General features: G+C 43.7%; 1 protein-coding gene across 4 annotated transcripts in view; it reads left to right on the top strand.

Moving 5' to 3' along the window:
* The first annotated feature begins 3,256 nt into the window (after positions 1 to 3,256).
* Zmym6 (zinc finger MYM-type containing 6) overlaps positions 3,257 to 11,211 on the top strand; it is a 43,247-nt gene continuing 35,292 nt past the window's right edge. For 2 of the 4 annotated variants that reach the window (XM_042677600.1, XM_042677573.1), the window contains exons 1-5: positions 3,257 to 3,393; positions 4,945 to 5,100; positions 7,557 to 7,641; positions 7,746 to 7,829; positions 8,105 to 8,348. In XM_042677600.1, coding sequence (XP_042533534.1) covers positions 5,011 to 5,100; positions 7,557 to 7,641; positions 7,746 to 7,829; positions 8,105 to 8,348 — 503 coding nt within the window. In that variant the 5' untranslated portion in view covers positions 3,257 to 3,393; positions 4,945 to 5,010. Of the gene's footprint in view, positions 3,440 to 4,944; positions 5,101 to 7,556; positions 7,642 to 7,745; positions 7,830 to 8,104; positions 8,349 to 11,211 lie in introns of all 4 variants that reach the window. The other 2 variants (XM_042677590.1, XM_042677582.1) reach the window with 2 other exon arrangements.

Raw genomic sequence — 11,211 nt, 5'->3', positions numbered from 1 at the left:
GAACTGAAGAACTCAGGGACAGTGCCCAGGCCCATGGTCCAAGACCCACAAATGACAAAAAAACAAACAAAAAAGGGCTAATACTACAAAAAAAGAAAAAAGAATTACTTAATAGGGCTGGGAAGGTGACTCAGTGGTAAGAGCGCTTGCTTTGCATGCCTGAGGCCCTGGGTTCGATTCCCAGCACCACATAAGCAAAAAGAAAAAAGCCAGAAGTGGTGCTGTGGCTCAAGTGGTAGAGCGCTAGCCTTGAGCTGAAGAGCTGAGGGACAGTACCCAGGCCCAGAGTTCAGGCCCCACGACCGGAACCAAAAAAAAAAAAAAGAATTACTTAATATCACAGATTCTGGTCTAAAACTGTTTCTTTTTGTATTGCAGTCATTAAGATTGCTCAAATCCCATGAGATTCAATAATATTATTGAGCAAGGTACTGGTGGTACATTCCTGTAATCCTAGCTACTTAGGAGGTTGATAGCTGAGGATCACATTTGAAGCCAGCTTGGCCAGAAAAGTCTGTGAGACTCTTATCTTTAATTAACTATCAAAAGCCGTAGGTGGAGCTATGACTCAAGTGGTATAGCATGAGTTTAAGCTCTAGTACTGGCAACATAAAGAGAGGGGGGAGGAAGAGAGGGACATACAGACAGACAGACTCCAACATATTTTGGGGGACATAATTCAATATAATGAATAATAATACTGGTTTTCCAAATGAGGCATGAGGCATATAGCTTCAGTGTAATAGTAAACAAAACTCCAACTCTGTGTGTGTGTATGTGTGTGTGTGTGTGTGTATGTGTGTCTGCACACTGGTACTCAAGCTTACACTTAGGGTTTGTGCTCATTCATCTTTCTTGCTCATGGCTGGTGCTCCACCACTAGAACAACACCTCCAGAGCAGCATTTTGTGAGGGTAATTGGAGATAGGGAGTTTCATGTGCTTTTCTGCTGAGCTGGCTTAGAACTTTGATCCAGAGGCTCAGTCTCACGAGTAGGAAATATTACAGTGATTCTAAAAGTTTTAAGAGAAATTTTGTCATAAATAGCAGAGTAGGAGTCTACAATTTTCACTTTTTTTTTTTTGGTCACTCTGGGCCTGGACACTGTCCCTCAGCTCTTCAGCTCAAGGTGAGCGCTCTACCACTTGAGCCACAGCACCACTCCTGGTTTTTGAGTGGTTTATTAAAGAATCTGACTGACTTTCCTGCCTGGGCTGGCTTTGAACTGTGATCCTCAGATCTCAGCCTCCTGAGTACCTAGGATTTCAGGCGTGAGTCACCAGCGCCCAGCTCTACAATTTGCACTTATATAAAAGCTAAATCAATTTTCAGGAACATAGTGGGGAGGTTTTTCATATCAAATATTATGATTTATAAAGCTTTTGCAGAAATTGATATAATGTGGTCTTTCTACAAGGAAAGACACAAAGAACAGACTACATGGTCTTGAAACAAATCTGTGCATACAATTAACATATGACAATGATGACAATATACAGCAGGTGGGAAAAGACAGGCTTTTCAAAAACAGTGCTTAACTAACCTTGAGCTTAAGAGCTGAGGGACAGTGCCCAGGCCCAGAGTTCAGGCTCCACGACTGGACCCAAAACACAAAAACAAAAACAACAAAAACAGTGCTTAAAGAAGATAAATATCTTACACCATATACAAAATCCAACTCCAAGAGATTAATGTATCTAAAATTGAAAGACAAAATATCTTGCCAAGAATTTCCAACTTCAGATAGAAAGGTATTCTGGTGTTTTTTGTTTGTTCGTTTTTTTGGTTTTCAATTGCAATTCTCTGATCTCAGAGTCCTGAGGAGCTAGGTTTGCAAGTTTGAGCTACCAGCACTTGGTGGGAAAATAACAAGACAGCCGAAGCAGTAGGCAAAAAGATTTTTTATGTTCATCAAAACACAACACAGAGATAATATATATATATACATATATATATATATTTTTTTTTTTTTGTCGGTCTTGGGGCTTGAACTCTGGGCCTGCGCGCTGTCCTTCAGCTCTTCAGCTCAAGGCGAGCGCTTTTCTACTTGAGCTACAGCACCACTTCCGGTTTTCTGGTGGTTTATTGGAGATAGGAGTCTCACGGTCTCTCCTGCCCAGGCTGGCTTTGAACCGAGATCCTCAGATCTCAGCCTCCTGAGTAGCTAGGATTACAGGCGTGAGCCACCAGCGCCCGGCCAGAGATAATATATTTATAATGCATATATTAAGAAAATTGTGTTCTGCTGCCACAACAAAATACCACCAAGTGAGTAACAGAAATTTATTTCTCATAGAACTGGAGGCTAGGTAGTTCATGATCAGGTGACAACAGTTAATTTTTTTTTTTTTGGGTCCAGTCGTGGGCCTGAACTCTGGGCCTGGGCGCTGTCCCTCAGCTCTTCAGCTGAAGGCTAGCGCTCTACCACTTGAGCCACAGCGCCACTACTGGCTTTTTGCTTATGTGGTGCTGAGGTATCAAACCCAGGGTCTCAAGCATGCAAGGCAAGCGCTCTACCACTGAGCCACCTTCCCAGCCCAGAGTTGATGTTTTGTAAGGACTCACTCTATGGCTCCAAATAGCTCCTTGTTGTTTCTCCTAAATGGGGAATAAAGCTGTATCTCCCATATGGTAAAAGGATAAAAAGAGCAAAACAGGAAGGCAAGAATAATATTATGTGAAGCCTCTTTTTTTTTTTGGGGGGGGGGTCCGGTCGTAGGGCTTGAACTCTGCAGCCCCTATTTCTTGGAGCAGCCATGAACACATGGGGCAGAGTGCGCAGGCAGCTGCCTCCTCCAAGGTGAGCACTTCAGCTCCACCATGCCTTCCCGCCAAGATCAACTGAAACTGTCAGCCAAACTGAAGCGGAGAACTTACAGCAACATCTAACACCTCCCATAGCCCTTCCCCAAAGCTGCTTTCTACTTTTTCATATTTGAGTCTAGGTCTCTTTAAGAAGTCAATCATCACTGAGGAGACAGGGGTACCCGGGAAGTCACAGGGATGGGGGGGGGGGGGGCGGGGGAGTCATTAGGCTCAAGCCTGGGGCATGATGGGAAAGGAGGGCAGAGTGCTGTCTGGGAAGGTCCACGGAACTCTGGCAGGGAAAGAGAGGCAGAGAGCAGGCTGGGAAGGTCCAGTTCCCTCCCCCATACTAAGGCATGACGGGAGAAGAGGGCGGAGAGTAGGTCGTGAATAGCCAATCAGATCAGGCCTAGGGCATGACGGGAAAGAGCTGGGAAGGCCAAGTGCTCTCAGGTCTGGAGCATGTCGGGAAAAGAGGGCGGAGACTAAGGTTCCACCCGCTCGGCCGGCGGGGGATTGCGTTGCGGTGTTTCGGGTGGAATTCCTGTGTGAGAAGAAAACTTGTCCCGGTGTGGCCGGGGAGCCTAGGTCCTATTGCACTTTTTGAGTCCACGCCCGTCTGGGAGAGGGAGGTGTAAGCAGGAGTGCGCACGGAGGTGGTGGTGGCCGCGGCGGAGGTGGCGGCGGCTGTGGGGGTGGGGTGGCCGAGTGGGGCCGAGCCACGTGACCCGTAGACTCCGGGCGGGCTGCGTGGCGGCGGCTGCACCCTTTGCGGCTTGGGTGAAGCCTTGGGAGGCTAGGGAAGTGGGAACGAAGGGGTTTGCCCGTGGGACTCGCTGGTCACCAGCGTTCGCTCCTGCGCTTCGGCTTTAGTTTTCTCAAGTGACTGGTGTTGGGAATTGGTGGGAATGCGAACTTCGGAACGCGAGCGACACGGGGATGATCCCAGGTAGATTGCTCCAGCTGTGGCACGTAGTCAGAAATTGTCCCTTCTTCCGAACGGACTGTTAATCTGGTTGTCCATTTCCATGCCCGGCTTGCCAGTTTGGATTGATGGCTTGAGCAGAGTTTCCTATTTTGCTTCAGCTTTCCCATGTGTGTCTACTCATCTTTACGCCTTGTTTACAGAATGTCATTTGGGAATTGGGACTCAGAGGAGCTTAGACCTCCTTCGACACCCTGGAAGGTATAGGTCACTCACTTGTGTGTGAGGTGTGACTCATGTGATAGAGCACAGATCAATCCTCAAACTTGCTAAATAAATGAACAAATAAATACGATAAACTTCAGTTTTCAAAAATTAAGAACTCGTACCTATTAACTTGTGAATGGGATCTTGAGCTCCGATCTAGTGTCAGGCTTCAAAACAGTGCCTTTGCAGGATCCTAGAGAAGAGTGAATTTAAATGTGAATGGCGATTGCTTTTTTCCACTTTGGGAAATGAAAGCTGACATGGAGTCTGAGCATGATGGGCTCATGCCTGTCTGTAATCCCAGCACTTCAGAGCTATCTAGAGAGTTCCCAACTGAAAAGAGAGAAAACAAAACAAGCTGATATGAACTTTCAAGTCATAATACTCATAGTATCCGGAACTGTACCTGGCATCCGTCCCACTGAGGCTTGCTAACTTTCTCCTTTGGCTTGATCTGTCAATCTAATTCCACTCAACAGCCTTCCCCATATTAGAGCTACAGTGCTTGTCTTTAAAAGTACTAGGGAAGGGCTGAGAAGGTGGCTCAGTGGTAGAGCGCTTGCCTTGCATGCCTGAGGCCCTGGGTTCAATTCCTCAGCACCACATAAGCAAACAGAAAAAAGCTGGAAGTGGAGCTGTGGCTCAAGTGGTAGAGTGGTAGAGCGCTAGCCTTGAGCTGAAGAGCTGAGGGACAGCGCCCAGGCCCAGAGTTCAGACCCCACGACCAGACCCAAAAAAAAAAAAAAGTTCTAGGGAAGTGTGAGCTTTTGCTGGCTGAAGTATCATAAGTAAACGAACCTATTAAAGGAACAGAAAGTAGGAAGAAAGAACAGAGTTATAGTCCCAGAAGGGATCTTTTTCAAATGCTCAATCCTAAAGCTTCTAGTATAAACATGAAGGAAAACGTAACAAATCATTGAATGCCAATCTTTTATGTTATGTTTTAGGAGTCCAACTATCCATTGCCAGGAAATCTGTTTAAACTAGGGAAACTTTCCATATAAAAACTTAGAATGAAAGAATCTTTGGATGGTGGATGTGACAAAGCCATAGTACCACAGAGGCTTTTGGACAAAATTAAAGAAGAACCGCATGATGCTCAAGTAAGCACTTCCTGATTTTTTTTTAAGTTACCTTTTCAGTCTGTTGAATTGAAAACATTAGTTTAGCAGTTTGTTGCTTATAAGATAAAATAACTCAAACTATTACTTTTTTTCCTGTTAAAGGAGCCTGGTGGTTTGAATATGTTCTCTTAGTTCATGTGTTGGAAATGTAATTCCCAATTCAACATTGTGGAGGGAAGGGCTTAATAAGATAGGTTATGAAGGCTCTCCTCTCATGAATGGATTCATGTCACCGTTCTATACAGTTCACCTTCCTCTTGATCTTCCCCCTGTCCCTTTGGTGGTATTGTAGTTTGAACTCACACTTACTAGGCATCTTGCTCTACCACTTCAACCATAACCACAACACTTTCTTCTTCAGTTGTTTTTCAGGTAGGGTTTTAGGTTTTTGTTTGCAGCTGGTGTTAGACCACAGTCCTCATGTATAGCTGGGATCACAAGTACATACTAGCACGCCTGTCTTGTTGGTTGAGATGGAACCAAGAAAATTCAAAACTAATTTTGGAACTGCTTTTGTCAGTTTTATTTTGCTAAATGTAGGGAAGGTAAAAGCATAGCTATAATGATTATCTTTTTTTTTTTCAGAGAAGTAAGACTTTCTATAAAACTTCCTTTTTGAAACATGGAAAGCTATTGTAATACCCGGGAGGGGATTTAAGAATAAAGAGCAGTTCTTTTTCCGAGAATTTGTTTTGGAGGGAGTGTATTATTGGGGTTTGAACCCTGTGTCAAATTTACTAGGCAGGTACTCTACTAGTTGAGGGATGGCCCTAGCCCAAGAGCAATTCTTTTCCAAATACTAAAAAAAAATGTTAATGATTACATTTTCTTTTTACAACACTTAAAAGAGTACATTAAGGATAAGTCATTTAAGCTGTGATATCAATAACAGATGTAACAGCTTAGTAAATCTGTTATCTTAAAAGTATTAATTTGGATTTAAACTTTACATCCTTCAGATTTAATTTTATTTATCATTCCCTTGTAAATATATCCTAGAGAACAAGAAGTGGGTCAGCACTGGTGCCTCATATCTACTCCTGTCTACTCAGGAAGTTGAGCTCTGAAGATCATGGTTTGAAGCTAGCTTGGGCAGGAAATCAGTAAGAATGTTATCTCCAACTAAGTACCAAAAAAAGGCAGTGGAGCTGTGGCTGAAATGGTAGAATGCTAGCTTTGAGCAAAAGAGCTCAGGAACAGCATTCAGGCCATGAGTTCAAGCTCCAAACTGGCACCAAAAAAAAAAAAAAAAAAGGTGGGGATGATATGGATATGTATTATTCTCATATATCAAGATTATATTTTAAGGGGCTGGGAAGGTGACTCAGTGGTAGAGCGCTTGCCTTGCTTGCATGAGGCCCTGGGTTCGATTCCCCAGTACCAGAAAAACAGAAAAAGCCAGAAGTGGCGCTGTGGCTCAAGTAGTAGAGCTCTAGTCTTGAGCTGAAGAGCTGAGGGACAGTGCCCCCGCCCAGAGTTCAGGCCCCATGACTGGCAAAAAAAAAAAAAAAAAGTTATGTTCTGCCAGGCGCTGGTGGGTCACGCCTGTAATCTGAGATCTGAGGATTGTGGTTCAAAGCCAGTCTGGGCTGGAATGTCTGTGACACACTTTTTTTTTTGTTGGTTGTGGGGCTTGAACGCTGGTCCTGGGCGCTGTCCCTGCATTCTTCAGCTCAAGGCAAGCGCTCTACCTCTTGAGCCACAGCGCCACTTCCAGTTTTCAATGGTTTATGAGAGATCAGAGTCTTACGGACTTTTCTGCCGGGGCTGACTTTGAACCGTGATCCTCAGATCTCAGCCTCCTGAGTAGCTAGGATTACAGGCATGAGCCACAGGTGCTGGCTTCGTGACACCACTCTTATTTCCAATTAACACCAGAAAACCAGAAGTGGCGCTGTGGCTCACTTGCCTTGAGCTGAAGAGCTCAGGGACAGCACCCAGGCCCAGAGTTTAAGCCCCATGAGAGACAAAAAAAAAAAAAAAAAGGAAATGTTCTCCAATTCTGAAAGGTTCTTTGTAAACATTAAATTTAGTCTGATAAGTTAGTTTTGACATTTGAGATGTTTGTGAAGTGATTGGAATTAGGATATACAAGAGATGAATGTAGGGGCTGGGAAAGTGGCTCAGTGGTAAAGCGCTTGCCTTGCATGCCTGAGGCCCTGGGTTCGATTTCTCAGCACCACATAAGCAACACAGAAAAAAGCCGGAAGTGGCGCTGTGGCTCAAGTGGTAGAGTGCTAGCCTTGAGCTGAAGAGCTGAGGGACAGTGCCCAGGCCCAGAGTTCAGGCCCCACAACCGAACCTCCAAAAAAAAAAAAAAAAAAAGAGATGAATGTAGTAACAATTAGATTTTGCTTGAATTTTTAGTTTACTTAAGTATACTGTACTCATTCCTCTCTTTTCCCCTCCATTTCTATTTCTCTCTGTTTGAAAAGGAATATGAACAGGTTCAACCGCCAAAAACTGAAGAAAATGAACTGAAAATTAGTGCAGTATTTTCAGTTAGCGACAGTCCTCTTGGTAAGAAATAAAAGTGTGTAAGTTAATTACAATGAATAATATTTATTCTGTCTAATGGACTTAAGGGAGAGCATCTCCTCGTGTAAGCCTTTCTTCTTCTTTAGAGCACGTTGCTCAAACTGCAGGAACTGTTCATCATCAGCATTTAAATAAAGGAAACAGTGCAGTTATATCAGAAGGTGGTATATGTAAGTAAAGAACTTTGTTTCATGAAACTTCTGTTTCAGTTATAAGTTGCGTGTGTACGTGCACACACACATACAAATTTATGAGAACTGGGTTATAATTAAAATGTAATGTTGCCTATGGGTCATGATTTTTTTAAAAAAAGCTTGACACTTCTTGTTTTGGAGAGCTTATTACCTCTTTGGTGTTGGATTTCGAAACAGAAATTTTGGTCATCAAGAATATATGTGCTTTAGTATTGATATTACAATTTTTTTTTCTTATTTTGTTTTGCTAGTCCAACAGTTGACCCCGGGCTTTCAGCTTGCACAGTCTGGCCCAAACACATCTCTTCCTTCAGTTCCAGCTGTAGCTCCTCAGGTTTATTGTTCTGCTTGTAAAAGAATGCTTTATAAGGGCCAAACTGCCTACCACAAGACAGGATCTACTCAGTTCTTCTGTTCTACACGATGTATTACTGAATATTCTTCATCTGTCTGCCTACCACCTCCTCCCAAGAAAACCTGCACAAACTGCTCAAAGTATGAAATTCCTAATGGTATCCATGTCACTTTAGTTTTTAAAGTTTATATATAGTTTAGTTCAAACATGCTGAACAAATTTTGCAGCATTAAAGAAACAAATGACTCATTATTAGAAGTATTGTCTAAACCAGTGTTCTGTTTCTTAGTTTAAATTTTACTATGGAAAGAAATAAATTATTTGTGGGGTTGTAGGACCACTCATGTATCCTGAAATTGTGGACAAAAGTATTTAAGATATTTAATAATTCTTGTAGGTGTATGTGTATGTGGGTTTTATTTTTTTTTGTTTTTTGATCTGTTGTGGGGCTTGAACACAGGGCCTGGGTACTGTCCCCGAGCTCTTATGCTCAAGGCTAACACTCTTATCTCCTTGAGCCACTGCACCACTTCTGGTTTTCTGGTAGTTAATTGAAGATAAGAGCGTGAGGGACTCTCTTGCCTGGGCTGTCTTTGAACCGCCATCCTCAAATCTCAGCCTCCTGAGTAGCTAATATTATGGGCATAAGCCACTGGCCTTAACAATGCTTTTTTAGTTATTATAGTGTGGGATAAGCCGGGTGTCAGTGGCTCACACCTGTAATCCTAGCTACTCAGGAGGCTGAGATCTGAGGATCATGGTTCAAAGCCAACCGAAGCAGGAAAGGCTGTGAGACTCTTACCTCCAGTTAATCACCAGAAAACTGGAAGTGGTGTTGTAGCTCAAGTGGTAGAGTGTTGGCCTTGAGCTGAAGAGCTCAGGGACAGTGCTCTGGTGGCGCTCAAGACCCACAACTGACAAAAAAAACAAACAACAACAACAACAAAAAACAGTGAGGGATAAAATAATATGTTCTCTCTCTCTCTCTCTGTATATATATATATAGTTGTGTGTGTGTGAGTCCTTGGGGATTGACCTCAGGTCCTGGGAACTGTCCTGGAGCTTTTCATTCAGCTCAAAGCTGACAAGCTGTAGAGCACTCACCTTGAGCTGAAGAGTGCAGGGACAGCGCCCAAGCCCAGAGTTCAAGCCCCACGACCAACCAAAAAAAAAATCTGAAAGCTTACCTCTTGAGCTGAGATACACTTCCACTTCTGCCTTTTTTGGTGGTTAAGTCTCAGGGACTTTACTACCTAGGCTAGCTTCAAAACATAATCTTCAGATCTCAGCCTTCTGAGTATCTAGGATTACAGACATGAGCCACCAACACCCGGCTAATAGCACTCTTAATAGTATGTATAAATTGTTACAAAAATAATTGTGTACATCTAATATCCTTGTAAGCTTTTCTGGGATTATTGTTTTTTTACAATAATGTTTAGATTCAGACAGAGAAAGAAATAGCAAAGTCACATAAACATTTCTCTTACTTTACTGTATTTGATAAACTTGGTGTGTTTTGCCTGTTTTCCTGATAGTACTTCCAGGAATGTAGTGTGAGACTTCCTTCTCCAATGGTGTCTCATCCACTAGAGCTAGTGGGATTAAATTCAGCCACTCTACAACTCCAGACCACAAGACACATATCCTCATATCTTCTTACAGCCAGAAGCTGCCACAGAAACATGAATGAGACAGCAAATGAAATTTTTAAAAATGTATGCTATTAGTTATTTATGTAGAGTAATAACAGTTAAAAGCTTATTTTTAGGGCTGGGAAGGTGGCTCAGTGGTAGAGTGCTTGCCTTGCATGCCTGAGGCCCTGGGTTCGATTCCTCAGCACCACATAAGCAAAAAGAAAAAAGCCAGAAGTGGTGCTGTGGCTCATGTGGTAGAGTGCTAGCCTTGAGCTGAAGAGCTGAGGGACAGCGCCCAGGCCCAGAGTTCAGGCCCCACGACCGGACCCAAAAAAAAACAAAAACAAAAGCTTATTTTTAAAGCTAGGAATGTAGCTTAGTGAGAAGTGGTTGCCTGGCAAGTACAAGATCCTGGATCCCATCCCAGCACTAAAAACATTTTTTATCTTGGTTGGGTGATGGTGGCTCACGTCTGTAATCCTAGCTATTCAAGAGGCTGAGATCTGAGGATCACGGTTCAAAGCCAGCCCAGGCAGGAAAGTCTGTGAGACTCTTTTTTTTTTTTTTTTTTGTTGGCCGTGGGGCTTGAACTCTGGGCTTGGGCGCTGTCCTTCAGCTCTTCAGCTCAAGGCGAGCGCTCTACCACTTGAGCTACAGCGCCACTTCTGGCTTTCTGGTGGTTTTATTGGAGATAGGAGTCTCATGGTCTCTCCTGCCCGGGCTGGCTTTGAACTGCGATCCTCCAATCTCAGCCTCCTGAGTAGCTAGGATTATAGGCATGAGCCACCAGCGCCCGACTAAACATTTTTTTTTGGGTCCGGTAGTGGGGCCTGAACTCGGCCTGAGCGCTGTCCCTCAGCTCTTCAGCTCTGGTTTCCTGAGTAGTTTATTGAAGACAAAAGTCTCATGAGGGGCTGGGAAGGTGGCTCAGTGGTAGAGTGCTTGCCTTGCATGTCTGAGGCCCTGGGTTCGATTCCTCAGCATCACATAAGCAAAAAGAAAAAAGCCAGAAGTGGCACTGTGGCTCAAGTGGTAGAGTGCTAGCCTTGAGCTAAAGAACTGAAGGACAGTGCTCAGGCCCAGAGTTCAAGCCATACAACCTATCAAAGAAAAAAAAATTATCCTGGTTACTACTGAATGACCCTGAGTTTAAGATTTTAATCCTGCTACCTGGTAGGCTGAGATCTGAGGATTGTGGTTCACCCTAAGCAGAGAAGTTCATGAGACTTATCTCCAGTTAACCAGCAAAATGCTGGAAGTGGAGCTATGGCTCAAATGGTAGAGTGTCAGCCTTGAGCTAAAAAGCCTGGAGAGAACAGTTGTGGAATGCCCATTAAACCTAGTCTTAGATTCCTCTGGCTCAGAT

Source organism: Dipodomys spectabilis, unplaced genomic scaffold (assembly GCF_019054845.1).
Source record: "Dipodomys spectabilis isolate Male_0828 unplaced genomic scaffold, ASM1905484v1 ptg000002l, whole genome shotgun sequence".
NCBI classification, from domain to species: Eukaryota; Metazoa; Chordata; class Mammalia; order Rodentia; family Heteromyidae; genus Dipodomys; species Dipodomys spectabilis.
This window is presented reverse-complemented; position numbering and strand designations above follow the sequence as displayed.